Source organism: Balaenoptera acutorostrata, chromosome 20, assembly GCF_949987535.1.
Source record: "Balaenoptera acutorostrata chromosome 20, mBalAcu1.1, whole genome shotgun sequence".
Classification (NCBI taxonomy): domain Eukaryota; kingdom Metazoa; phylum Chordata; class Mammalia; order Artiodactyla; family Balaenopteridae; genus Balaenoptera; species Balaenoptera acutorostrata.
In genome coordinates, this window is record NC_080083.1 from 51,258,744 (window position 1) to 51,285,775 (window position 27,032).

The 27,032-nt window shown below is 52.0% G+C and overlaps 2 protein-coding genes across 9 annotated transcripts; one reads left to right on the forward strand and one right to left on the reverse strand.

The window, feature by feature from the left end:
* The first annotated feature begins 2,898 nt into the window (after positions 1–2,898).
* Positions 2,899–9,212, forward strand: LOC103019971 (cytochrome b-245 chaperone 1). 6 transcript variants are annotated; one of them, XM_057536664.1, is made up of 8 exons: positions 2,925–3,034; positions 3,388–3,627; positions 4,042–4,208; positions 5,044–5,085; positions 5,688–5,761; positions 6,349–6,445; positions 7,067–7,211; positions 7,624–9,212. In XM_057536664.1, exons 3-8 carry the CDS (start codon positions 4,124–4,126, stop codon positions 7,742–7,744), a joined length of 564 nt encoding a protein of 187 aa, XP_057392647.1. In that variant the 5' UTR covers positions 2,925–3,034; positions 3,388–3,627; positions 4,042–4,123; the 3' UTR covers positions 7,745–9,212. The 6 variants fall into 6 exon arrangements, with proteins under 6 accessions (XP_007185978.1, XP_057392647.1, XP_057392646.1 ...); XM_057536663.1 differs by having other exon boundaries at positions 4,081–4,208; XM_057536666.1 differs by having other exon boundaries at positions 4,081–4,208; positions 8,741–9,212.
* HEXD (hexosaminidase D) lies at positions 9,159–27,018 on the reverse strand. Of its 3 annotated transcripts, XR_003623691.2 has the most exons (16): positions 26,878–27,018; positions 26,546–26,658; positions 26,195–26,244; positions 24,275–24,415; positions 21,397–21,506; positions 19,601–19,688; positions 15,032–15,196; positions 13,720–13,903; positions 12,810–12,881; positions 12,484–12,679; positions 11,623–11,705; positions 10,612–10,690; positions 10,435–10,536; positions 10,161–10,250; positions 9,646–9,789; positions 9,418–9,554 (listed from the first exon to the last, which is right to left on the reverse strand). XR_003623691.2 is itself a non-coding variant. In XM_028167342.2 (15 exons), exons 3-15 carry the CDS (start codon positions 26,207–26,209, stop codon positions 9,368–9,370), a joined length of 1,461 nt encoding a protein of 486 aa, XP_028023143.2. In that variant the 5' UTR covers positions 26,210–26,244; positions 26,546–26,658; positions 26,878–27,018; the 3' UTR covers positions 9,159–9,367. The 3 variants fall into 3 exon arrangements, 2 of the variants coding, with proteins under 2 accessions (XP_028023143.2, XP_028023142.2); XM_028167342.2 differs by lacking the exon at positions 9,646–9,789 and having other exon boundaries at positions 9,159–9,554; positions 15,083–15,196; XM_028167341.2 differs by lacking the exon at positions 9,646–9,789 and having other exon boundaries at positions 9,159–9,554.
* Positions 27,019–27,032: the final 14 nt, after the last annotated feature.

The window sequence follows — 27,032 nt, forward strand, 5'->3', positions numbered from 1 at the left end:
CAAGTTACAATTAGTTTAATCAAATGTGTAGATAGTGTCCAGGTTTCTGTCCAGGTTTCCCCAATGGTCTCATCATTTTTCTAGTTTCAATCAGGATCTAAATAAGGTTCAATGTTTTATTAGTCTATATTTCTATTGGTTTGTGTTTGTCTCTTAGAAATCTTTGTTTCTAGAAAAAAAAAATAAGGCTCACTTAGAAGTTAACAAATATAGTACAGGGAGTTCCCAGTCTTAAGGTTTTGGGAGTTTTTTTGGTTTGTTTTTTAAATCTATAGGTTCCATCCACATACCCCCTTCTCTCCTTGCATATCATAAAGAAATCAGGTTGACTGCAGGGTTTTCAGCAATCGCTGACTGCATCCATGTGGAGTTCTTTAGCATACCCTTGTTCTGAATTTTCAGCAAAGGGTAGTTAAAACATTCTAGTGGCTTGATCACAGTTAGGTAAAAATTTTTTGGCAAGACTACTTCATAGATGGTGTTGTGAAATCCCTTCAGGGGGTTCTATTTTCTGTCCTTTTTGTGATGTTAATTAGCAGCCATTGATGAGATTGCCTAGATTCATTAGGGTGATTTTTGAAAAATTATTTATTGGCTGTGTTGGGTCTTCGTTGCTGCATGTGGGCTTTCTCTAGTTGCTGCGAGCGGGGGCTACTCTTTGTCGCGGTGCGCGGGCTTCTCTCGTTGTGGAGCACGGGCTCTAGGGTGCGCGGGCTTCAGTAGTTTCACACGAGCTCTAGAGCTCAGGCTCAGCAGCTGTGGCGCACGGGCTTAGCTGCTCCGTGTCATGTGGGATCTTCCAGGACCAGGGATCGAACCCATGTCCCCCGCATTGGCAGGCGGATTCCTAACCACTGCGCCACCAGGGAAGCCCAGTCTCTTTGCTTTTTAATACATTTCCCTGTACATTTCTTACTTCAGACCTGACATCAGTCTCACTGGAGGCACTCTTGTACAAAACCACTTAGGGGTTGCTGGGGAAGGTGGTGGATGCTGGGTGCAGTTGGCCAGTGTGTATTGTAAAAGCTGGACACTGGAGAAGCCCTGTGCGCTGCAGGAGCCTGTGGATCCAGCACAACAGAACCAGAACTAGGAAAGGAAACTCTTCCTCCAAGTGTCTCCAGCACCCTCTACTGACAAAGCTTAATATCATGCCAGAGAGCACAGAACAAAATAAGGGCTCAGATGCATTTTCATAGAACAGGCAATGAAGTCTGAATTTAGAACAGAGATATAATGCATTGATAACTGGCAAAATATGCAGATTTTACTCAGTCCCCTATTTATGGATTTTGTATTTATTTCCAGACTTTTGCTCTTATCAGTATTCAGCAGGATTTTAACCAAATCAGACATCATTTGTTCACTCATTTAACATTAGTAGAAAGCTAGTGTAGGCTTCATTTTTAAATGGCTTGTACTCTAGTACAAAAGGTGAAATTATGCAAATAACTGTAATGCAAAGTAGAATTTTCTGGGTATCAACTCAGTTCTCCCTAAGTCCTAAGGAATTAAGATCACTTTCAGCTGCACCAAGCAAGAGGGACTTAAAGGAGGTGCTAACCAATTCAAATGGACCTTCAAGATGGTGTGGGATCTTACCCGAGAAGGCATTTTAAGAAGATGGAATGTGAGCTGAGGCATCAGGTCAGGAAACCTGCCACATTCAGGCAGAACCTTCTTCTGTTCCAGCTTAGAGCATAAGTTCTCTGAGTATGGTTCCCAGAGCAGCAGCACATATACATTTCAGGCCCCATCCACTGCTGGGAACAGGTCCAACAGTCTGTGTTTCAACAAACCCACCAGGTGATTCTGAACCACAGGCGGAGAGTATATGGAGACTGGTAAAATAGAAAAGTCATCTCCAAATTTTTGACATTGTGCCTATATTGATAAAACATCTAGGGTTATGCATATCTATGTATGTATATTTCTTTATAAGGTAATATGCACTGTGTATTAATCTTATGTAAATTATAAGACACATGACAATAGATATAAAAACATAAAATAAGTAGGAATACAAGCTCTAGTACGTTTTTCTAGCACTCCACAGACCATCTTGACCATCCCAGTTTGGAGGTCACTGAAGCAGGCAGTGGCCGTGTGGTGGAGGCTCTCCTGTAGGGTCCTTCTCCATCTGGTGGAATATAGAAAGGCAAGTCAGGGTCCTGCTTGGGGCCTCATGTGGGGGCTGTGGGGACAGGTGCTGAGTGTGTTGGTGGAGAGTGGAGCAGGGAGGCCACCGAAACGGCCATTCAAGATTTTCTTGGAGAAAACTGTCTCTCCTACTACAATCCTCCTTCCCAGACACTGGGGCAATTTTCTGAGCAGCAGAAAAACTGCCATCACGAACATGTGAATGTTCAGTTTCCCCAGCTACACTGAGTTTTTTTGGGGTCAAGGATCTCTGGTTTTCCCCTACCCTCCTCCACTGTGCCCTGCAGCATTGTTCAGATTTAGTTTTTTAACCTGTTGATATTCTTACTGGGTTCGCAATTGAATCTGCAGATCACGTTCGGAGAATTTACATTTTTACAATAATTTTCCAGTCCATGAACAAATATCTTAGTTCTACTTTAATATTTCTTATTAAAGTTTTTACAGAATCTACCATAATGTTCGTACGTATCTGTTGTGAGGTTAACTACGTACTTCACGTTTTCTCACCATCCTAAGCGGATGTTTCGTGGTACAACTCACCTCACCTTCCTTTGCGGACTTTCTAAAGGTTGTGACCCCAAACGCTATCTGCTCAGAGCCCGGGCGCGCACACCACACCACGCGGCCGCCTCTGCTGCTCCGTAGGCAACCTTCCGTTGTAGCCCCGCCCGTTCCCCCACCTCGAAGGCTGAATGGGAGCTCAGAAGTTAGCGTCCTCCCGCCCCACCGCTGGTCCGGAAGTCAGCTGTCCCATCCGCCCCCGCGGGTCCGGAAGTCAGCCGACATAGCCCCCAGCTCCGGAAGTCGGAGGCCGGCGGGTACTGAAGCCTACAGGGCCGGCCTTTCCCCGCGTCCGCGTCCGCGCCCGCAGGTTAGTGTCCGCGGTGGACGCCCGGGCCGTGCCGCCGTCGCGGGTGGGAGGTGCGGGGTGGGCTGTGGGGCGGCTCCCGCAGCCGGGGTCCTGCCGGGAGCGCGGTCTCGGTACCCGGCCCGGCTCAATGCCCCGGAGGCCTGGCGGCGTGCGAGCCGGGCAGGGCGCCCGGTGTGGCCGCAGGGGTCAGCGGGGCGTGTCTAGGGTGGCTTGTGCCGGTGACAGGCGTGATCTCGCCCCGCGGGCGGCTGAGTCGCGCGTGGAGACAGATGAGGCATATCAGGGGAAGGAGCCGGTGATGTCCCAGGATCCTGGCTTTGTTTGTGTGAACTGAATTAACTATTTGTTGTCAGAAATTTGACTTGACTTCACAGGGAATATCCGAAAAGCTACCCAGAACGGGGTCCCTGGAGCCAGCAATTCGAGCGTATTGTAGCGTGCAGGGCAGAATTCTCCACGTGTGGAAGATCAATCCCCTTTGCTGACTCGTTCATTAAACCGGTGCTCTGGACTCTCCGGACCCTCCGCTCCCTCTGCTGGGTGCAGACTGTTCTTCTCGGCAGCTGTAGGAGACCGCAGAGCTGGCTTTTTCGGTCAGTGCCAATACAGACTCAAACCATGATGAGACTTTCAGTTCCCTTTTTCAGAGGCCAGCACAGGGAAATGAGGGTGTTCTGGTAGGTTCCGGTAGGGTGCTGGAAGTTTGAAGCCTGCTGGGGGCTAACGGTTTCCAAGAGACTGAGGTTTCCAGGTAGGAAGGGAGCAGGTGATGATCAAGTGCTTGTTGATGCTTTGTGAGTCGGAGCAGGGGACAAAGCCCCAGTGCAACCATTACAACTGAGCAGAGAAGAACCTTCCTTACAGGTCTCTGGGGGATTAAGTGACTTGCCCGACCACAGAGACTGCAGTCAGCACAGGCTGACTGGTTCCTGAGCCTGTGTGGGCCTTGCTAGTGGGCGGCCTGGCTTCCTGTTCTGGAGAGGAGCTGGGTTCTTGTCTGTTGGCAGTGGCTCGAGGGCTCCAGCTGTCCATCTGCCCTTCCCCAGCCCCCCGGTCTCCTGTTGAAAGTGGTGGCAGCACGTTCCAGGGATGTATATGCAGGTGGAGACACGCACCAGTTCCTGCCTCCATCTGAAGAGGGCTCCAGGCATCAGGTCCTGGTCCCTGCTGGTTGGTAAGGATGTTCATATTTCTTCTCAAGTTAAAAATCTAACTTTAAAAAAGGATGAAAATTAAACTAAATTTTTCCGTGGTTCTACTACCCCAAGATATAGCAACTATTGTGCCTTTCCAACTTTTATCCTCTACGCGTGCTTTTACAGATGATGTGTGTCTGTCTTGTCTTTTTTCACCATTTAACATCCTTTGGTTAATACTCTGCATGCTCTTCTGAGGTCCCCGTACTTCCCCTTTTGCTTGTTTTCATACACCCAGTCCCAGGTATCTGATTTATGTCAGGGCCCACATGATGGAGACAGTGAGGAGTAAGGTGGCGGGGGCCCTGGCCTCCATCCCTGTCAGTACCCGTTGGAGGGCCCTGCACTCCCTGGGCAGCTGCACCATGTTGATTGGAACCTAGATGTGTGGGGAGATGCTGCTGTGCCTTCAGCAGCCTGGCTCTGGGCCTTCTTTCCCAGGACTCTGCCTGATTTGTCTCATGTGCCGGGTTGTGATTCTTTACCTTCACTCTTGTCTTCATTCCACACAATGTGCTATCAGTGGGTAAAACCCACATCAGGTTCCTCTTTCTGGTTCCCCCGTCAGCTCTGCAACCTCACATAGACATGTGTCCAGTGAATACTGTGACTGGTGTAGAACATTCTTCTGAACAGACTTCCTGGTTGTTTCCCCCACTTCTGAGCCTGGTGGTCTTCTTGCCCCCTGCTCCCTGGGCTCAGCCATCCCTGGCAATGGGAAGGGCCTGCTTACCTGGGTCTGTGGGTCCTGGGAGGAGTTGGGCTCTGGGCTGGTGGTGGCCCAATGGGAAGGTACCTGCTTTCTCCTCGCAGGAATCTTGTCGATTGGCCTGGCTGCTGCCTACTACAGTGGAGGTGAGATGCATTATCTGCCCCCCAGGAACTTCCTCAGCTGATTGGAAGAGGGAAAAAAGGAAAGCCCATCATTTGTAATCTGCCAGGGCATGGCTTTGGGGACTGCCTCTGCCTCTAAATTGTTTGCGGATGTGGCCCACTTCCATGTGCTGGTGTGTCCCCCGCACCTTACGTTTTTCACTTATATCTTCAGCATTTTCATATATCATAAAATATTCTTCAGAAAGGCACTCTTGTGTCTGCCTCATGTTCTGTTGCAGGGATGATCCGTGCTTTCAGCGGCTCCCTGTAAGCGTTCCCACCTTTCTGCTCTCACTCACCATGCTGTTATTGTCATCACAAGTAGACACCCAGGGGGAGAGTGAGGGCAGAACTGGTGGAGCACGTCCTGTCCCAAGTGACAGGGCCCGCAGTGCTAGGTGGCCATGGCGGGGGTGGGGTGTCCTTGCAGGCATGGGCAGCAAGCCAGGCCCCCAGGTGCCACTCCTGCCCTCGGTCTGGGAAGCAGCTGTGCTGGGGAGGGGGCACCGTCTTTGGGCACGTTGGCCTTCGCCCCTCTGCTGCCTTCCCTCGCCTGATTGTTTTCTTTGTTTGCTCCCCAGATAGTCTGGGCTGGAAGCTCTTCTATGTCACGGGCTGTCTATTCGTGGCTGTGCAGAACCTGGAGGACTGGGAGGTGAGGCCAGTGCAGGAAGGGTGCCCAGGCTTTTGGGCTCCTGGGCTTCCCTGCAGTGCGAATCAAAGTAGGAAGAAAGGCTCCAGGGGCCTAATGCCCCGCTCCATCCTGAAACTTGAGCTTAGTGGTTTCTGGATAGCAGGACTTGTCCTCTGGACATTGCCTGTCTGTGACCATCCCTAGGCGAAGGAATCCTCTAAAGCTGTTGTTCTCTCAGAAGTTCTCCTAGAATAGAAGGGCAAGGCCACCTCCCTTGCCTCCCTTTTGTCCCTCTTCACGTGTCCTTTGGGTCGCCTGGCCCCAGTATTGCTCTCTGACTGCCGATCTCCATTCCCTCGTTTGATGACCTTGCCCACTGTGCTCGCTTCTCTTGAGTGCGGAGAGGAGAGGCTCCTGCTTTTCACACCCCAGCCCCTGGAGGGATCAGGTTGCAGGGGTTTGGGGTTCTGACTGGGATGGGAAGGAAGAGGGGCTGCCTCCTTGAGTGTCTGCTCTGGTGAGGGTGGGGACACAGTCGGCAAGTCTGTGTGTGTTGGGCTGGCTCACAGGCTAGCAGCCAGGTGACTGCCTTGTGTCTGGCGTTCTAGGAAGCCGTCTTCAATAAGAGCACCGGGAAGGTCGTGCTGAAGACGTTCAGCTTGTATAGGAAGCTGCTGACTCTCTGCAGAGCAGGCCATGATCAAGGTGAGGCGTGGGGAGTGAACAGGACACAGGTTACTCTGGGATGGACGGAGGGCGGCGAGCGTCTTTGTGTGATGGCAGGGAGCAGGCTTGAGGCCTGGAAGCGGGCTGGGTCCAAGCTGGCCACTCAGTGACCAGAGTTGTGTCCTGCCTTGTGGACGCTGTGTACCCCAGATGTGCCCTGGCCCAAAGGAAATTGCTGGGCAGCCCCCAGCTTAGTGACTGGCCGCTGGAAACCAGGAAGGCATTTTCCAGCAGTTGGGGAAAATGAAGCAGAAAGCTGGGCAGCACTGTGCTTAGCCGCCCCCTGACATGTTAGACTGAGAGAAGGGGTGGGCTTTTCAAGGCAACGGTGGGCCTGCTGGACATTCCTTCTCACCCAGACTGGACATTAACCAGCAGCCACACAACCCTGCACTGCGGTCACTGACCTGTGACATCTAAGGTCAGGGTCTCGGCATCCTCTGGGGCCCAGCCTCAGACATGGCGTGACACGTGCTCTCTGCTTCATGACAAGCGTGATGTGATCCTCTGCATCGTGGCCCTGAAGCAACTGTGCCAGCGCCCAGGTGGGAGGGGCAGGGTGGGTGGGGGACACGGCCACTGACAGGGCCCTGCCCACAGTGGTGGTCCTGCTCAGTGACATTCGGGACGTGAACGTGGAGGAGGAGAAGGTCCGGTACTTCGGGAAGGGCTATGTGGTGGTGCTTCGGTTTGCCACGGGCTTCTCCCACCCCCTCACGCAGAGTGCTGTAATGGGCCACCGCAGGTAAGCTGAGGATGGGTGACTTGATTGGCCAGGGCTGCCCCTCCCCCTCGCCCCCAGTCAGGTGGTCCTCCCCAGGGACTGCCCAGCACGGCAGGGCATGGAGAGAGGCCTCAGGAATGTGGGGGAGGAGGTGAGGCCGGGGGGCCAGGCCTGCCACCACCCACTAGGGGGAGGTCAGGGGTCCCCACAGGGACAGAGAGGGGATGGGGATGTCAGGGGTCCCTGGTGGGCATAGAGGACTGGGCTAGTGTCAGGTGAGGGTGGGGATCAGGACTGAAGGTGCTGGGTCCTAGTGGGTTACCCTGGAGGTAGATACCTGGGGTGAGACTGGTATGGTCTTGTGGCTGCTGCGGGGTGGCCAGTACCTCTGTCACAATAACCCACCCTTCCTCCCGGTGCCGGTCTGCACCAGTGATGTGGAAGCCATCGCCAAGCTCATCACTACTTTCCTGGAGCTGCACTGCCTTGAGAGTCCCGTGGAGCTGTCTCAGAGCAGTGACAGTGAGGTCGATGGCCTCGGGGACCAGAGCTGACCTCCACGGGACCCCCGCCTTGGTTCTGGTGGGGCCCCAGCAGGACTGATGGGCTGCCTACAAATTCTCCTCCTCAGCTCCTGGCTGTGTCCCTGGAAGCCCCAGGGCAGGACCCTCAGCCATTCCTGCTGCTTGCTTCTGTCCTCTGAGCAAAACCACAGTGGGACCTTCTCTGCAGGCTCCGAGGGGTCCAGAGAGGGCATAGGCCTCAGATCTGTCTCTTCCTGGAATCAGACAGCCCGCTGGGGCAGTGGCCTGGTGTGGACAGGCCAGACGTGCTAGCTGTGTGGGGCTCAAGGCCTCTGAAGTGGGAAGCAAGAACACCCAGGGTCCCAGGGTGTGAGGGCCAGGGCTGAGCTCTCTGGGTTGGGAGGTTCACCAGGACCAGGTCCTGAGGGTTGCGGTGAGGTGCCAGCGGGCCAGTGCAGGGCCAGCAGCTGGGTTAGGCTCTGAGGATGCTGCCGCCACATGTCATCCCCAGGAATCCCATCTCCTGCCCTGCTCCCCATGCCCGTCCCTCCCCGCAGGCGGACATCCTCAGTGGTCAGAAGTGAGGTGCTTGCCTGCGGAGCTGCCAGGGCTCAGGGTGGACGCCAAGGGGCACACCTGGGTGGTGTGCTGCAGCCACTCCTGAGGCTTCCACAGCCCCCAGACCGCTGTCCACTCAGGTGGCTCATCCCGAGTCCAACCAGGATTGCAGCTGGGCTCTCACAGAGAGGATAACCTCCTGCCCCTGCCCCTAGTGTAGGCAGAAGTTCTCTCTTCTAGCCTCGTGCAGCATTTAAAAACCTGAACCCATCCCTCAGAGCCCAGATTCCCAGCTTCTCTCGAACTCTGGCGCTGGGCTTGTGTGTTTGGGCCCAGAATCGCTGGGCTTATGGCTGCCCCTCAGCAGCGCCTGAGCAGCTAGCTGCAGCCACCCTCGTGGAGTCTGGGTGCCAGCCACACTGACCCTCAACTGCACTATTGGTTTTCTCCTGCTTTCTCTGAACCTAGGCTCCTCCGAGGTACAGCATGTGCCCAGAGCACCTCTGAGTGAGGGACCCATGAGGCTGTGCACCTGGGAACGGCTGCATGGATCAGGGGTTCTGAGGCTGCCTGGGTGAGAGACAGCAACTTCCAGGGAACTCCAGAGAAATGAGATCCTCTCCCTTATCAGTGGTGGCCGCCAGCCAGCCCTTAGTTTGGGCACAAGGTCATTTAAACATGCCAAAGTTAGGTTTCTAAATGGTTAAACCTGAAATACTTTTTTCTTAAAAGGTGTGAAACAGCTATGGTTGGTTTCTTGTGTGTTTGCCCCTGGGCTGGAGGAGGGAGGGCGTTTGGCCAGCTCCCCTCTCCCAGGGCTGGGTTGGGCGAGGAGGGTCTCCAGACCATCGTGAGGGCCAGTAACTAAGTCTTTCAGATTTCTGGCTTCCACTCTCCTTTTTATTTTGAAAGAATTAAAGTTCTAATGCTGGTCACTGCATAGGCCCAGAGTGTCTTTTCCTTCCATGTTTACTCTTGTTTCTGTGGGCACTGTCTGCTGGCATGGCTGCCCAGGGCTCAGGAGGCGCACGTGGGGCTGGGTGCAGCTGGATGAGGGTGCAGGGAGGCCGACAGCCTGAGCTTGGCCCCCTCCCCTCAGGCGTCCTGACCCGAGTCAGGCCTGGCGCTGGCTGCCTCACCCAGATCCTGCAGCAGAGCCTGCAGCCGCCGCAGGCTGGGGTGCACGTTCTCCTCCAGCCACTCCTCCACCGCGTCTGGGTAGAAGACACGCTGCAGGGCAGCCTCCAGCTCCCCCACGAGAACGCTCCACCTGGCCAGGAGACTGAAGACCAGGAGGCAGTGAGCCTGCCTGGCGAGGGCCCTGGGGCATACCTCATGGCCTCCAGAACCCCACGGGTCAGTACATCCCGTACCTCAGTTTACTCATCCATAGAACAGGGCCGTTAGCACCAGCCTCATAGGGTTGTTGGGAATAAGTGAATGACTGTCACAGTTTGACCTCTGAAACTAGAAGGCACTTCACAACTGGCTGGCAGGGTTTTTCTTGGTGCATGAACCTGTTGACAGTTGACTGCATCTTATACTCAGTAGGGACAGTCTGTGTTGGCCTCAGAGCCAGGAGAGCACTGGGGAGGGCTGGCTGGGACCCTGTCCCCATGGTGACACATGCAGCTGCAGGGCCAGGATCAGCCCTAGGCAGTCTGGTTCTATGGTGAGCCCTGGACCCTGCTCAGGGCATCTGGTGACCCTCACCCTCTCAGGCAGGAACGCCCCAGCTTCTCTAAAGCCTAAAGGCACAGCTGATTCGGTTGAGTCACCTAGGAATCCACGGCTGCAATACCTAGAAAGCTTGTCCAGAAAGCTGCCAGCATGCAGTAGAGGGTGGGCAGCCTCGGGGATGGGCACGGCTGGGAGGGGTGTGGGCTACCTGAGTGCCTGGGGCTGGATGTGCTGGATCATGACGGGGTGGATGAACTTCCGTCTGCGATGGTAGGGGCTGAACCAGCCGGTCACATACCTGGGGGCAAATCCACACACATAGGTAGGCACGCTGTGGCTCGTAAGGCAGACTCAGTGGTTGTAAAATAAGACCTTTGAAAATCTGGTAGAAATTTTAAAAAGTTGTTTTCCGCCCAGAAAGTCTTGCAGGATTGGCTGGCCCTCACCCTGCCAGGTGGGGGGTCACTCCCCTGCCCACTCACCTGTCCCTCTCCAGCAGCGCATCCACAGAGCTGCACAGATGGAGGCTGACTTGTGTGATGAGGTTCAAGATGTCGCTGCCAGGGAAGGAGCCGGCCCTCTCACTGCACAGGGAGCCGCTGTGCTGAGGATGCATCCAAATATGGGGGGACAGGCAGGGCTGGGGGTGAGGGTGTTACCTCCTGAAATCCGTTGCTTCCAAGCTCGAAGTCCCAAGAAAGTTCTCCACTCTTGCTTTAACGTTTTCGGCAAAGCCTCCTAAAACCAACCACAGACGGAGGTTGGAGGGGCCTCTGGAGGAGGAGGTGGCCTGGACTCTGTGCTGGCTGGACCTCCTGGCCCTCAGGCATGGGTGGTGGGCAAAGCAACTGAGAAGGACCGCTGGCCAGGCCCAGCTGGGCACATGCTGACCTCAGGCATGGGTTAGCCCAAGGCTACTGCAGCCTGGTAGGGAGGTGAGGACATGCTGGAGGCTCTGTGCTGCCTGCCTCCTGGGGAAGGGGTGCCAAGGCCAACGCACTCCTATTAGCACAGGCATCTGCTCTGTTGTCTGTACCTTTCCCCAAAGAGTTCAGAACTGACACTTCAAAAAAGGATAAGCCAGAGTCCCAGTATCTGTCCTTCCACTTCCCTGTAGCTCAGCACAATACAAAGTGTGTTTATTTTTCAGTCCTCACTTTCCTCAACCACCTCGACGTTTTTCTGTGCCAACACCACATACGTTGCTACTTAAATTCCCACCTGGTCCCGTATAATATGCAGTTTATGTAACCAGGGCCTCGTCACCAACCTTGCCTGCTGGTCTCCTCTGTCTCTAAGCACCTATGCCCACACCTGGCTGCTCCCTCGAGAACCAGAAGTGAGGGAGCTGCCCCTCTGGGGCCACACCCACCAGCACTGGGCATTCAGGCTATTTATGCAGCGAAGGTGGGCCCTCTCCTGCACCCTATCCATGATGAATTTTCTTGTGGGTTCACTGTGCCTGCGGGGCATGTCCCCCTAACTTCCTGGTCTGTGTCCTGGTTTAGGCTCGAAGACCCGGGCTGCAGTGGGGTGGGTGGGTGGCTGAGCCGGGGCCATGGGTGTGTTCCCCTCTCCTGCACCGGTTGGAAGACCACAGTCCAGCCCCAAGGAGGTGGTAGTTGGGGGCCCCGGGCACTAGGCTTCCTGGGAGGAGCAGGGGACCATACCATGTAGAAGCACCTGCAGACAGACAGCCAGGGACGGGATTCCCACGGGCAGCAGCTCGCACAGCACAGAGAAGTGGTCATACCTAAGTCCGTGGGAGAGGGGCGCTCAGCACAGCAGATGCTCAAACACGAGCCACCGCGAGACAGGACAGGGATCTAGAAGCTTCTGCAGAGCGTTTGCTGCTTCCGGAAGGTTCCATGGCTTTGCAGGAACCCCACCCAGAGTGACCTGCCTGGGCTTAATGCTCTGTGGTTGCCACCCTGAAATCCCTAAGTTAACCTCTGACTCAGCTTTATGAGTGAGGGCTGAGGTCCAGTGGGTCAGCCCTGCCTCCTGCTACCTCCTGTGGGTTCAGGGCCTCCTGCTCTTGGTGTCAGGGCCACCTGGCCTCCCCCTCAGGATGGGACCTGAGGCCAGGACTTGCCTGGGACCAGGGGTTTACCTGTAGCTCTACTTTTCAAGTGGTGTGAAATCCTAAACAAGCCGAAGTCTGTCCTCATGCCTCTCCCAACATGACCTCGGGCAGGGGGGCAGGGCGGGGTGAACATGCAGAGACGTGTGGTTCGGACAGGGCATGGGCCAGGAGGGCCAGTGCCCTAGGGCCCTGAACACCCCGAGCAGCGTCCCCTCTGCAGAGTGTGGTGCGAGGGGCTTGACCCCAAGTGGCTTGTTTTGTGCAGCTGGTCCTTCCACACCCTCCTCAGAGGGCCGGCTGCTTCCCCTTGACCGAATGGTGGGAAGGACTGAGGCCCAGACTGGATGGGCCGAGGAGGGCGGTGTGTCCTAGGTGACGGGAACCGCTTTGACCCTCCCGGGAAAGGCCGGCCCCGAGAACGTCCCTGGGGCCTGCATGGCCTCACCTCTGCCAGCCAGTCAGAACGATGCCCTGCAGCGTGTCCGCTGGCACGCTGCCCGCCACCTGCAGCCACTGCACGTGGTTTCTGAGGTGGTGCTCGATGGGGGTCAGGGCCTGGCTTGCCCCCGTGGCTCCCTTGAAGGCACTGGCGGCCCAGAGCCAGGAGAAGCCGCTCTTCCGGTATTTCTCCATGAGGAGCGCTGGGTGAGCAAGTGAGCGGTGTGAGTGGCAGACCCTGAGGAGGTGCAGCCGGGAAGCCCGAAACACACACTCGTCCGGGTGGAAAACCGGGAGGAGCCCATGACCGCTGGGCTCTGTTCTGGTACTGACCCTTGCTGTGGACGTCCAGGTCGGCCCCGTAGTCCCAGAGCACAGGCTCCACCAGCTGCGGCACCCTCGATGCTGGGGGTGGAGAGAGGCTGTGAGGGCGTGTCCCTCTAACTCTCCCTTCTTGCGTTAAAATGAATTTAAGTACAGACTCAATACTATGCTAGGATTTTGGCTGTAAATGCCGCAGCCACAAGCCCAGCCGGCTTTGGAAGTGACTGGACACTGCTGGAGCTGCCAGGGGTGAGCCCCAGGCCAGCGCTGCCAAAGCTCCCTCGAGGGGGACATGCTGTGTGCACGCGGGGCCGGCCCAGGTGCAACAGGAACATACCGCTAAGTGGACTTAATTGTAATTAATTAAAACCCAAGTGGCCACATGTGGTAGAGGCTGCAGCGAGGACACCTGGGTGGGCCTTGCGGAAGCATGGGCCATGACCTCCCTGTCTCAACCTAGAGCCTCAGGCAGGCTGGGCCCCGGAGGGCTGGGGGCCCACTGCTTCCCTCCACCAGCCGGTGTGAACCTCAGTAGAGGCCCCTGCAGGGCTGGCCGTGCAGGTGTGTGGGGCCGAGGCCTCTAGAAGCACTGGAAGCTCTCAAGTGCCACCAGGGGCCCTTGCCGCCCCGCACCCCCGCCTTTTGATGGCCAGCGCCCCTCGGGGCCTCGTGCTGCTCTCTGGGTCAGATCTCTCACAACAGTACTCCTGGCAAGACTCCAGGAGGCCTTCTAGGGGAATGGCATTTTCACATGAGAAACGGTCCTAACAGGATGGTCTGGAGTTAGCTTTGGTGCGGATCTACTACACGGTCTCTCCTTGACAGTCGGGGGCTCAGAGTAGCTCGGCTTCCTTCCCTCATGGCACCAGGAAGCGCCCTGTGGAGCTTGGCCGGCCCCCCAGGGCCATGCCTGGCCGACCTGAGAGCTGGTCCTCGGGGATGTCCCGCAGCATGTCGTCCCACACCAGGGGCATCGTGGTGGGGTGCTGGGCCTGCACGTGGCTGGCCACCGCCTCCATGTAGGACAGACACAGCTCTGCTCTGGTGTTGGGCTCCTGCTGCAGCCACTGTCTTGAGTCCTCACCCTCTCCGAGGTAGTAGACCTGGGAGGAGACACAGGTGGTTTTGCCCCAGGACCACCCATCCTCACCCACGGGTTCACGCTGTGGCCTGGGAGACTCTCGGGGCAGCTGCCCATGGGGAGGAGACAGTGAAGGGTGCCCTTGCCTTCTGCACCGAGACCCAAACCTCGACTCAAGACTCCCTTGAGCCTGGGCACAGGGGCTCCACAGCAGCCAGAAGGTGGAAATAACCAGACGTCCAACAACACAAGATGGATAAACAGAGCGTGGCCCATCCACACGCTGGAACGTCACTCAGCCACGCTGGAGAAGGTGCCCAGTGAGAGAAGCCCACGCACGGGGCAGGACTCCGTTTATGGGGTGCTTAGGGGGCAATGAAGAAATGGAAAGGAGACTGATAGATGCAGGGGCGGAAGACAGGGGGGCGGGGAGATGAGAGGTCCTGCAGTAGCCGGGGGGAGGGCTGCACAACACTGAGAATGACTTAAAAGTTACTGGATTATTCACTTTAAAGTGGTTACAGCGGTAAATTTTATGTTATGTGTATTTTACTACAAAAAAAGAGATTTTTTTTGAAGAAGAGGATCAAACTCTGGGGTAAAATGTCTACAAACCACCATCCTATCTCAGATGCCCAAGCTCAGACGAGCAGAGGCCTTTGGGTCACTGTGCTCGGTGGCTCGGTATCTTCCTGGCCACTGTGTTTCTCAAGGACAAGGAGGGCACCCCCGGGAACCACCTTTCCAGCCGGTGCTCCACGGCCCTAAAGTGGTATTTCCTTTCTCCCACAGTCCAAAACTGCACTTCTTCAATTGGAAGAAAGGAACCGGCTCAAACTCATGGCCACACTGACCCCGAGGACGTGAATGTGCCGTAACCAGGGGCTGCTCTGCTGCTGTCCTGTGGGTGCCTGCACCCCACTGCACCCTGCTTGGCTTGGCAGGTTCGCCGGCGCGAGATCACCCGTCAGCTGGGACCAAGGCCCTCACTGGGGACATCTCCTCGGCCAGCACTTCTTTATCCTCGGAACTACTTTTCTATTTAAGAGAAGAACCCGCGAGGTGGGAGAAGGTGACCTTGAGGTGAAGAAAAGGGGCTGCTGCAGAGCTGGGGGAGCCACCTGCCGGCAAGGCAAGGCAAGGCACCCACCTCGTCACAGCCAATGTGGAGCCACCGGGCGCCCGGGTGCAGCGCCATCACCTGGTCAATCATGGCTCCAACCAGTGCCAGGGACTCCGCCTTGTGGGGATTCAGGGTGTTGGGGAAAAGTGCCACTTCCCGGAGGTGAGCGAGAGCCTCGTGCTTCAGCACAAACTGTGGGGAGACAACAGGAAAGCTGGTGACCCTGGGGAGGAGCTTGTCCCCGAGCTCCCCAAAGTCCGGCTCCTGCCTCTGAGTCCTGATGGCCTCACGTCTATCAGAGTCCCCGGAGGGGCCGGCAGGGCTGCGCTGTGGACCAGAGCCAGGGTGCCAAGTGGGCGGGTCTCTGAGCAACGTGGCTGCTTGGTCAACAGCCCTTCTCCCTTCCAACTCTGACTGGGCTGAATGAGAAAACGCAAAAGACAGCTTCCCTTCACAACAGAACTACACACGGGTGGACTTCTTGCTCAAGTGAAGGGGCTGGCAAATCCTCTCCCCAAAACAAGTACAAAGTGGAATGATTTGTCCAAAATGACCGTTTTAGGGCTCCAGAAACCAACCAAAGGTGAACAACAAATTGGGAAATGCGTGTTCATGAAAGGCTGCCATAACTTTGGGTAAAAACAGATTCTGCAGCTTCTGCCTAGGTGCTCCCACCCCCCACAATGGCTGGCTGTGGGTAAACCCGGCCTTTGGGGACCTGTCAGTAAAAGTGGCAAACTGTTCTGAATTCTGCGGTCCCCATAGGGCGACAGAGGTGACACATGTTCTCCTTATACACCGGCTGGCTGGGGCCACACACACCCAGGGGCCCGAGCAGGCTGGGTGGAAAGCAGAAGCCGCGGCAGACTGAGAACTGCCTGAACCCTGAGTGTGGCCCCCCAATCCTTGTGGCACAAGGGGGGGCCTTATGGGCTCGGGCACAACCACCACCCAAACCCTGCGGAATCATCAGCTGTGAAGACCGAAGAGTGACCCCTAGGGCAAAAACCAAAAACAAGAATACAAAAACAACAGAGGCATCCGTGACCACACACAGCTGGGGAGACAGATTAAATCCAGGCAACTTACACCTACCCATGGGGGGAAAAGTCAGACTTGCTATAACATATGATCTGAAATGTCCAGTTTTCAACCAAAAATTGAGACATGCAAATAACTGGAAAGTGGGACCCAGACTCAAAGAAAAAACAATTCTATGGAAACTGATGCTGAGTGGGCCCAGATGTTGGATTTATCAGACAATTATCTCAAAGAAACTATTACGAATATGTTCCAAGAATTAAAGGAAGGGCTTCCCTGGCGCTGCGGTTAGGAATCCGCCTGCCAATGCAGGGGACATGGGTTCGATCCCTGGTCCAGGAAGATCCCACATGCCGCGGAGCGACTAAGCCCGTGCGCCACAACTACTGAGCCTGTGCTCTAGAGCCCGTGCTCTGCAACGAGAAGCCACTGCAATGAGAAGCCCCCGCACCGCAATGAAGAGTAGCCCCCGCTCACCGCAACTAGAGAAAGCCTGCGTGCAGCAACAAAGACCCAACGCGCCAAAAATAAATGAATGAATGAATTAATTTTTTAAAAATTAAAGAAAAAGAATTAAAGGAAACTATTTACAATAAGGGAAATTAAAAATCCATTCAGGGGGAATTCCCTGGTTGCCCAGTGGTTAGGACTCTGCGCTCTCACTGCCGAGGGCCCAGGTTCAATCCCTGGTAGAGGAACTAAGATCTTGCAAGCCACGCAGTGTGGAAAAAGACAAATCCATTCAATGGGCCCAGCAGCAGATTTGAAATGTCAGAAGAGTCAGTGATTGGAACAGAAGATCAACAGAAATTATTCAATCTGAGTAACCGAGGAAAGGTACAAGAAAATGAACAGAGCCTCAGAGACCATAGGGCAACATCCGAGCTACCAACGCATGAGCAAAGGAGTCCCAAAAGAAGGGGACAGAAAAAAACATGAAGAAATGGCCCCAAACTTCACAAAAGTGAAGAAGCTCATCAAACTCCAAGGAAGATAAAGGCAAAGAAACCCAAACCTGGACACATCATAACCTAAAAGGCACATTTAGGGGAATAACACAATTAATGGCTGACATACGACGTTCGTGGTTTGGGAAACTCAACACAGTAAAGAGGTAATTTTCCGCCAAAACTGATATACAGATTTAACACAATCCCAATCAAAATCCCAGCAAGGTTTCTTATAGATACATAGATAAACTGAATCTAAAATACATATGAAGAGGCAAAGGAACTAGAATAGCCAGAATAATTCTGAAAAAGAATAAAGTTGGAGGAATCTCACTACCTGATTTTAAGACTTACAATAAAGCTATAGCAATCAAGATAATGTGGTATAGACAAAGGGATAACACATAGATCAATGGAACAGAACACGGTCTAGAAATAGATTCTCATAAATGTGGTCAATTGATTTTTGACAAAGGTGCAAAGGCAATACCAAATCTCAAAGAAAGCAGTCTTTTTGACAAATGGTGTTGGCACCGTTGGTCAAGCAGTGCCATACTACATGCAAGAAAAATGAACCTCCACCTCACACCTCACACAAAAACTAACCCCAGATGGATCATAAGTCTAAACGGAAAATGTGCAAGTGTAAGACTTTAGAGGAAAACAGGAAAAATCTTCATCACCTGGTGATTGGCAGAGTTCTTAGAAATGACATCAAAAGCATGATGCATCCAAGAGAAAAACCGATAAACTGGACTTCATCAAAGTTAAAGACGTTTGCTCTTTGAAATACACTGTTAAGAGAATGAAAGGACAAACTGCAGATTGGGAGAAAATGTTTGTAAGTCATGTATCTAACAAAAGACTTTGTCCAGAATACACAAAGAATTTAAAAAACTCAACAGTTCAGAAAGTAAAATGCGCAAAATCCTTGAACTGTGCTTCACTGCTGAAGAGGGTATTCTGATGCAAGTGACCAGACGTAGAGTCTTCGCCAACCCTGCTGACACCTTGATTTTGGACCGCTGTCCTCCAGACAGTGAGAGAACAAATGTCTGTAGTTTAAGCCGCCTGGTTTGTGGTCCTTTGCTATGGTAGCCCCAGGAGACGAATCCACCGTAAGCGCAGAGCAAGGCCACTTAAGGAGCAGGAGGGCATGGGACGATGGAGCTGTACTTGAGGCGCTCAGACCAGCTGTGGTGGGGAGCAGGGCGCGGGGTGGGGATGGGCGGAGTGATGCTGGGAGACCCACTGGAGGACTTCACAGCAGGTCAGGCAGTAGTTTAGACAAGGATGATGACAGTGGGACGGAGGGAATGCTGATTCAGGAGGCAGAGGAGCAAAGGGTAGGACCTGACAGTAGACAGGAAATGCAGCTGGTGTCGGGGGCTGGGGATGGTACAGCCCCTCCCTGAGGCTGGAAGGGGCCTCTCAACGGAGACGCCAAGCAGACAACTGTAGACTAGAACCCAGGGTCTGCACTAGAGACAGGGGTCCTGGGAGTCACTGAGGACAGGAGAGGGAAGCAGGAGGGGAAATGGCTTTGTCCAGAGAAGGAGTGTGAAGTGAGTAGAGGGCCCTCAAGAGGTGCCATGGGGACAGCCAAGTCCAGTGCAGCTACAGGACAGCACATGGAGAAGATGCCGGGCACAGCCAGAGCCGGGGACCAGGAGGCCGTAGGGTTTAGGAGGAGGGGGTTGTGGGTAATGAGAGCGTGTCGGGACCGGAGCCCAGAGAGCACAGCAGGGAGTCAACCAGGAGAGCTGGAGGGCAGATGGTGGGAGAGAATCCCTGAACAGGAAGGAAAGCGCCATCACTGGCAGTGAAAGTGAAGATGTGGGGGAAGGACTGCTGATAGATCTAAACGGAGCCTGAGAGCCATTAAATCAGTATTATGTTTAATTTGCTTCCCCTTATCTGAGGCAGACGTGAATAATATTTTTGAAGATCACATAGGAGCTTGGGAAAATATTTTCAACATTAAGTGAAAAAGGAGAACACAGAAAGCACGTTTTCTTTTTTTTTAATAAAGTATTTTTTAAAAAATATTTATTTATTTATTTTGGCTGTGCTGGGTCTTAGTTGCGGCACGTGGGATCCTTAGTTGTGGCATGCAGGATCTTTAGTTATGGCATGCGGGATCTGTTTTTAGTTGTGGCATGCGGACTTCTTAGGCGCAGCATGCATGTGGGATCTAGTTCCCCGACCAGGGATTGAACCTGGGCCCCCCGCATTGGCAGCACAATTGAAGCCGGGCTCCCTGCATTGGGCGTGCGGAGTCCTACCCACTGGACCACCAGGGAAGTCCTAGAAAGCACATTTTCTTAATGTTGTATTTCACCTCGCACAATAATAATTTGATGAATACACGTTAAAAAGGAAAACAACCCAGTCTGCAGGGCTCTGTGGGAATCAGGCCCCCCATCCAGCTCTTCCCCTCCCTTCCTTGGACAGAGGGTGCTCCCACCTAGAGCTCCGAGCTCCTCAGCTGTTCACAGAGCCTCTCTGTACAGTGCTGAGCTGCTCCCTGCCTGTGTCTGGCCCCGTCCGTGCACCCCTGAACCCCACACCTGGGTACCAGGTAACTTCCCTTCCTCCCACTTACCTCCATGTGCCCAAATGTCTGCACCAAGGGAATGACCTCCAGCTCATTCAGTGTGGCCAGATGCAGGATCTCTTTGATTTCGGAGGGGCTAGAGAGACCAAGACCACCCAGAGAGGTTCATGTTGGCTTCCACTCAGACTCCCCCCAACCCCCCTCGTCAGGTTCCTGGGGGAGTCTACTGCGGAAACTAGCAGGGTCGCTAACTCTGAAAAGCCCAATGGATATTCTTAAGTTTTCAGAGAAGACTCCCATGCTAGAATTTAGGAAAACGATGCTCTGTTATGTCAAGTAACAGTTTACTTCTTGTGAGAATAGTACCAGCTATTCTGACCCAAACTCGACAAGAGGCTAAAGTCATTTTACAAGAAACTAGGCCACACAAGCAATCATATTTTAGAGCAAGGGTGGGAAGACAGGCCTGAGAACAAACACACCACCTGTTTCTGTACAGCCTGTGACCTAAGAATGGTTTCTGTTTTAAAATTGTTGAGAAAACTCAAGAGAAGAATAGTTTGGGACATGTGAAAATCGTATGGAATTCATCCTTCAGGGTCCACAAATAGGGTTTTATTGGAACACAGCCATGCCCACTCATTATTATCACCTGTGGCTGCCTTTGCCCCACTAATAGTTGTAACAAAGATCAGATGGGCTGCACAACCTAAAATATCTACTGTCCGGCCCTTTATAGAAAAGGCTGGTGATCCCTTTAATAAAGGAAAAAAAAAAGAAGTTTCAAGATTTGGGTGGGAGTGTCCCTTCAGGCCAGCATTCCGTCCCTGAGGCCACTGAGGACGCCATGCTGGAAGGGCCCACTGCCTGCTCCACCGTGAGTTGTCATTTGTGAATTTATCTCAACTTCTGTATGTGTTCGAACCATCTCTAAAGTTAACCAGTTCTATAAATGAATTGATTATATAAAGTTCTGTCTTTAAATATACCTTTTTCAAGCTTCACCGGAACCCTGGCACCTTTTTCACTTTCAAAAACAAAGGAACAAAACGTGTTCATTGTAGGAATAAACACGAATACCTCCGCCATCTCACACGTTAATGCTCTGGCTCATGCCTTTCTGGTTTCCTGCCCACACGTACGTGCTGGGAGTTCTACCACATGGAGCCAAGCTGCCCTCCGGAACGGCTGGGCTGCTTTACAGCCCACCAGTGGGAGGCTTGCTTTTGCTCACCCTCGTGGACACAGAGCATTATCATTTTTTTAAAAAGCTTCACCAATTTGGTAGCCAAAATGGCATTTCACTGTTATTTTATTACTATCATATACTTATTGGCTGTTTTTCTTTCTTTTTTGGGGATCAAAATGTTCTTTGCCCATTTTCTTTTGGGCCATTTATTACTGATTTACATGGATACCCATAATTTTAAAGCCAAGTGGGGTGCACCCATGACCACGCTATCTGGCTTCACTGATTCTGATCCTCTCCCCTTTAATCCTCACTTTCCTGGTGAAGATCCCACCTTAAACAGTAGCCCTCCTTCCCCTGCATGGACACCTGTTAAAGTGTCCTCCACGCACTTCACACCCAGACAAGACTGAAACAGATCACAGCGCTTCCTTGTGGGGGATCACAGCTGATGCTTATTTTCTTTTAAACGTTTCCAAATTCTCTTCAGTGAACATGCTTTATTTTTATGATTAAAGACACGCATTTAACAAGACAGAAGAGGACTGTCCTGCTGTCGTTCAATTCTCGCCTGGCCTCCCCTCCCTTCCAGGTTGCCGCCCCACACACCCCATTTTCTCTGCAGAGGCATCGCCTTGCTTGGTGGCTCGGGTACCTGTATGCGTGCTTGGCCCTCAGCAGCCTCAGGTGGCCCTCGTAGGGAAACATGTCTTCATACTCGATGAGGAGGCCGTTTGCACCCAGGGCACGGAACAGGGGGAATATCTGGGGGAGAGGGGGATGTGATGAAGAAATGACTATTTGAACAGAAAGTGACACATGTGAAGCTCATGGACTTGTTCTTCCAGCTGATGGACATGGATTGTAGTTGATCTTTGTATTTTTCCCGTGTACTCCGTGTGACGCCAAATCAAATTCTAATGTAGTGATGTGTTCATTTTATATAAGGGGGCGGAATGGTGGGGGGAGCTGGGGCAAGGGAAGCCTACAGGGCTCTGGAGGGTTACTGCAGCACCTGGAAGGAGCCTAGAGGAGGGAGATGAAGGAGGAAAGAGGCTGTCCCACTGTGCTCATGGGGTCCCTCCCCTGGTTCTCCCCCACTTCTTTCTCTACCTTTATCTCAAAGAACATGGATCCCTATCCTCCAGGACTTTTAGGACTGTGTCTACTGTATACAGGACTGAGATTTTCTTCTAGCCTGGCATCACGGCCAGGGGTGGGCGCTGAGGGAGGGGGCTCCTGCAGAAACTTAGAAATAGTAACCCACCTCCAGACAAGGGCCACTGTGAGTTTTATGTGATTTGTAGCATTCTTGTTGATGGTGCTATCAGAAGTTTTCTTTCCCCAAGAATATGGGGATGTTCTGAAGCATGCTGGATGGAAGGCGGAAATCAGCTTGGGACTAAGAATTAGCTGGGATAATTATAAAATGGGTAATCAATAACTGACTACAAATTACAAGAAGAGGCAGATTGTGGAAAGGAGTCAAACCAACCCAGGTCAGTCACTTACACAAATGGAACATAATGGTTACAGCATTTTCGTATTTTCCTCAGTGTTTTTGTTCCTGGCTTCCCTTGTAGCCTTTCGGCCGTCTGACCACTGGGTGGCCTCTTTGGCATTTCTATTGGGGGTGGTAGGGATCCTTGGTGCTGTGGGTGGCTAACAGGCTGCTAAGCTCAGCCTAAGGGTGCCACCCAGCCAACTTGTGGAAACAGGAGGAATAAGAAATTGTTGTCTAACCCTCTCTGTCAGCAGCAGCAGGTAATGAAATGGGGGCTCCAGCTACACATAAGCTGGATCTTCTTTGCCTGTCTTCCACATCTATCCATTTGTCACCATGCTTTTATCTCTTCACACTTGACTTTTTCTTCTCGGCCATTTATTTCCCAATACTGTTTCCCATGGCGTCTATTCACTTTTGTTCTTTTTCTAGTTTAGTCTCCGTTTCTGATTTTTTTTTCTTTTCTTTTGCTTTCTAATTCATTCCCGAGTCTGGAGGCAATCTTTTCACAACCTCCTTCTGTCTGGCTGTCACATTTCTGGGCTTTTCTATTTCTGACTTATGCTGTTCTTCCATAACTGTATCACTTTCTCAGTATCTCTGCTCTGATTTTGAAATACTGCGGAACTATGTCATCTGCTTTGTGGTCACATGTTCCTGGTGCACCTTCACTGTTACTCAGATCATCGTCCTCTTTTTTCTTACAGTGTCTTTGTGTGGCACAACCACACTCCTTTTCTGTTGCTCATTTTTAAGTGAGATGTGTTTTCTTGTGTTTCTGAGAGCAGGTTCTTCTGTTTGGGATGGAGCTAGGCCAGCCCAGGGCTCCCTCTGCTGCTGTTACATAAAGGATTAGCAGTTACGGACTTTGTGCAGCTACTGCCACAGCACGTGGTCTCCACTCCCTCTGGATCCCGTCCCCCCAGTATTTGAAACTTCTCTCCACTTCACCCTCAATGTTCCTGCCCAGCTCAATGTGGATTTTTTCCCCAACACTGTGTCCTTAGTGTGGGCTCTGTCCTTCTGGAAGAAGTTTCTGGAAGGTATTTTGGAGTGCTTTGAGGCCTTGGGCACTCACCCTCAACCTGGAGCCAGGGATGACTGGCCCAGTTTCTGACAGACCTTTACTAGTTGGGCTCTTTTCTGGGTCCTCTGGTCTTGACATCGTCTGAATTCTTTTTTCTCTTTCCTCTACCACCCCCTGCCCGGCTGCTAACCCCACGTGGGTGTTGTGCTGTCGGTGGTTTGGCCCCACCCCTTGCGTTTTGGAATTCACGGGGATACCCTGATGCCTACTTTTGATTTAGAGTACATGTGTTTTCTGTGGCTGCCCTAAGAAGTCACCACAAACTGGGTGGCTTGAAACAGTAAGAATTTATTCTCTCACAGTTCTGGAGGCAGAAGTCCAAAATCTAGGGTGTCAGCAGGGCCATGCTCCCCCTCTGAGGCTGTAAGGGGAATCCTTCCTGCCTCTTCCAGCTTCTGGGAGTTTCCAGCACCCTTGGTCCTCCTGGGCTTGTGGATGCATCGATTCTAATCTCTGCCTCTGTCCTCATGTGGTACCTTCCCTGTGTCCTCACATCATCTTCCCTCTGTGTATGTCTCTGTGTCTAAATTCTCCTCTCCTTATAAAGCTACCACTTATTGGATTAGGGCTCACCCTATCTCCATATGACCTCATCTTATGTCAATGACATCTGCAAAGACCGTATCTTTAAATCAGGTCACATTCCAAGGTCCGACAGGTTAGAATTTAAACATATCTTTTTGGGAAACACGATTCGGCTCACAATGAAGAGGTTGTGTGCTTCTTTTGTCCTTTCTGTTTTTCCTTTTCCTATCGTGGTTGCTGTCTGCTTTGTGAGGGGATTTGGGGGAAATTCAAAATCTATGCTGCTGCCACCACCGTGCCCCAACTCAGAACCTATGGTTGTGTTCCAAGCACACGTCTACAGAACACTGATTGTTCACAACTTCATAACCAAACCCAAGGCAAAGTGATTCTCTAGAGGAGAAAGGGAGCTCTCACCTCCGAGAGGTAGCAGACCCTTGGTGGGGCTCCTTTCAGGTCCAGATGAACTAGTCGCATCTTAAATGGTGAGGAACCCGACATCATACTATTTTTTGTGAAGTCATGTGACAAAAAAACCTCTTGTCTGGGCACTTCTTCCTAGTGGAGAAATTCAGGGTTATAAACTCCAGAGGCTCAACTGGCCTGGTCCTTCCAATGTCTGTTTCAATACTAATATGAACTGGGAGGGAACTCATTTCACCAACACGAAATCGAATCAAGATGTCTGTCTTGGGACTTCCCTGGCGGTCCAGTGGTTAAGACTCCATGCTTCAGACTTCCCTGGTGGCGCAGTGGTTAAGAATCCACCTGCCAATGCAGGGGACACGGGTTCGAGCCCTGGTCCGGGAAGATCCCACATGCCGCGGAGCAACTAAGCCCGTGAGTCACAACTACTGAGCCTGCGCTCCAGAGCCCACGAGCCACAACTACTGAGCTCGCGTGCCACAACTACTGAAGCCCGCGCACCTAGAGCTGTGCTCTGCAACAAGAGAAGCCACCACAATGAGAAGCCCGCGCACCGCAACAGTAGCCCCTGCTTGCCACAACTAGAGAGAAAGCCCGTGCACAGCAACAAAGACCCAACGCAGACAAAATAACTAACTAACTAACTAACTAACTAACTAACTAAATAAAAAGACTCCATGCTTCCACTACAGGGGGCATGGGTTTGATCCCTGGTCGGGGAACTAAGATTCCGCATGCCACGCGGCGCAGCCAAATTAAAAAAAAAGATGTCTGTCTCCATGTTCAAACATAGGGACCCTTGCCGGTTAGTTGTGATTTGTCCCTAAAATAGAACAGCATTGTTTCCTTATAAGATGGCTATAATCTGTAATAACACAAATGACTGCAAAATAATTTCTTGTTTTAAAGATCCTCTTATCCTATGTATACTATGCCAGTGAAAACAGGCAAATATCTCAAACACTTTTCAGGCCCCACAATATGATGTTTTTGTAGAAAATTTATCCTCAATTTTATTCTACTTTGAATAGCGTTAAAAACAATTATATTTCTAGAGTTCGAGTCAGCTTGGTTGTACGGAGGAAGAAATTCTAAAAATTTATTCTAGGTCAGAGAAAACTGTCTATGATTTAAAATAGGCCATTGATAATTTAAAAAACAAGTAAGCCACAAGTTAATCAGTGCTGGCTAGTTTATATTAAACTAGAGAAAGTATCTGGATGATACTGAAGCAGCTGGGAAACAGTGAAATCTTATTTCTTCTATCATAAAACACAAAGGATTAGATGGGAAAACGAAAGAAAATCTTTGTGTATTGGTCATATATTCAGCTCAGTAATTCAAACTACTCATTCTGTGCAAGGATTCATAAATCCCTGACCTTAAGAAATCCATAATATAACAGAAGAAATAATATAATGCACACAGAAACCAATCAGTTTGATTTTTTTAAGAATAAACTATATTCAAGACAGTCTCAATGAATGACAAAGTTCTTAAAGCAATTACCTAAATTACCACTGAGAAGTGGATGAGTTTAAGACAAAGCATTCTGAAAAACTGCAACGTTTTAAAGCTGAATTGTTTTACATTTAAAAAACACCCCCCCCAAAAAACCCCCAAATCTATTTTCCTGGGAATAGAATTAAAAGAAAAAAAATTTTTTTAAAAATATTTTCCTGGCTGCACCGTGCGGCATGTGGGATCTTAGTTCTCCGACCAAGGATCGAAGCTGCGCCCCTTGCATTGGAAGTGCAGAGTCTTAACCACTGGACCACCAGGGAAGTCCCAACAGAAAAAATTTTGAGCTGAGAAGTCTGCCTTGGTCCTGTGTGTGCCTCCTCGTATTCAGAGAGAAATCCTCCTATTATTCCTGTAGCCCTAGAGTAGGAATGAACACAAACATCTTACCTGCATCAGACACATTCAGAGTTGTTTACCAATGTAAGTTGCTGCAAAATCTAAAGGAAAAGGAGAGGGAGAATTCAGTAATCCATCTTGTGAGTGTGTAGTTCTTTGCTTTGATTCCCTCCTGCATGAAGTCTATAGAAATGTGATTATTTCAAAGACTTGGGTCAACTGTCATTATTGTTACCAGACAACCTGGCAGGTCTGCAATTGTCCCAGTTCCTCGGGCTTCCAGGTAAGTTACCAGGAAATGGCATCTGATTTCCCCAGTTTCGGGATTGTTGGGCAGATCTTTTTTCTTGTTCAATGAGTCTAAGTAGGTTTTCTTTTCCCCCTGTATCAGTAATTACTCACCTTCTTCAGACTTAATCCTCATGAATGAACCTCACTGCTAATTCCTCTCTTTCAGAATCAGGTATCTCCACAGGGCTGGTTAAGATCTTCTTGCCCACTGGACGTAAGGTTCTCTAGGGAAATTGAATGTTGTAAACAAAGCAGCAGGGCCTAACGGATACATGTGTACTGAGCACCAACTGGACCCAGTGCCCTCCGGTGTGGCATGGGCCGGGGGAGAGGGGCGTGGAAACCCCACAGAAGAGGGTGCGGAGTCCCTGGGAGGAGGGCTTGGAGACCCCGGGGTGGGGGGGGGAAGGGCTTGGAGAGCCCCGGGAGGAGGACTTGGATACCCCCAGGAGGTGGGCTTGGAGACTCCGGGAGAGCACGCACGGCGGAGCGAGGACACACTTCAGACGAAGGCTTGGAGGCTCGTCGGGTTCCGCGGAAGGCAGGGGAGGAGGAGGGGGCAGGCAAGGGCGGGTGCGCCGCGGATGCGCACGGGTCC

Bases quoted from the DNA above. Each gene is read 5' to 3' on its own strand.
- LOC103019971 (XM_007185916.3), top strand. From the start codon at position 4,124: ATGTATATGCAGGTGGAGACACGCACCAGTTCCTGCCTCCATCTGAAG. The intron at 5,762-6,348 runs GTGAGGCCAGTG...CTGGCGTTCTAG, and splicing joins AGAACCTGGAGGACTGGGAG to GAAGCCGTCTTCAATAAGAG. The intron at 7,212-7,623 runs GTAAGCTGAGGA...GGTCTGCACCAG, and splicing joins GCTGTAATGGGCCACCGCAG to TGATGTGGAAGCCATCGCCA.
- HEXD (XM_028167341.2), bottom strand. The intron at 19,689-21,396 runs GTACCCGAGCCA...TGGTCTCTCTAG, and splicing joins AGGGCCAAGCACGCATACAG to CCCCTCCGAAATCAAAGAGA. The intron at 9,555-10,160 runs GTAGCCCACACC...CCTGGTCTTCAG, and splicing joins ATCCAGCCCCAGGCACTCAG to TCTCCTGGCCAGGTGGAGCG.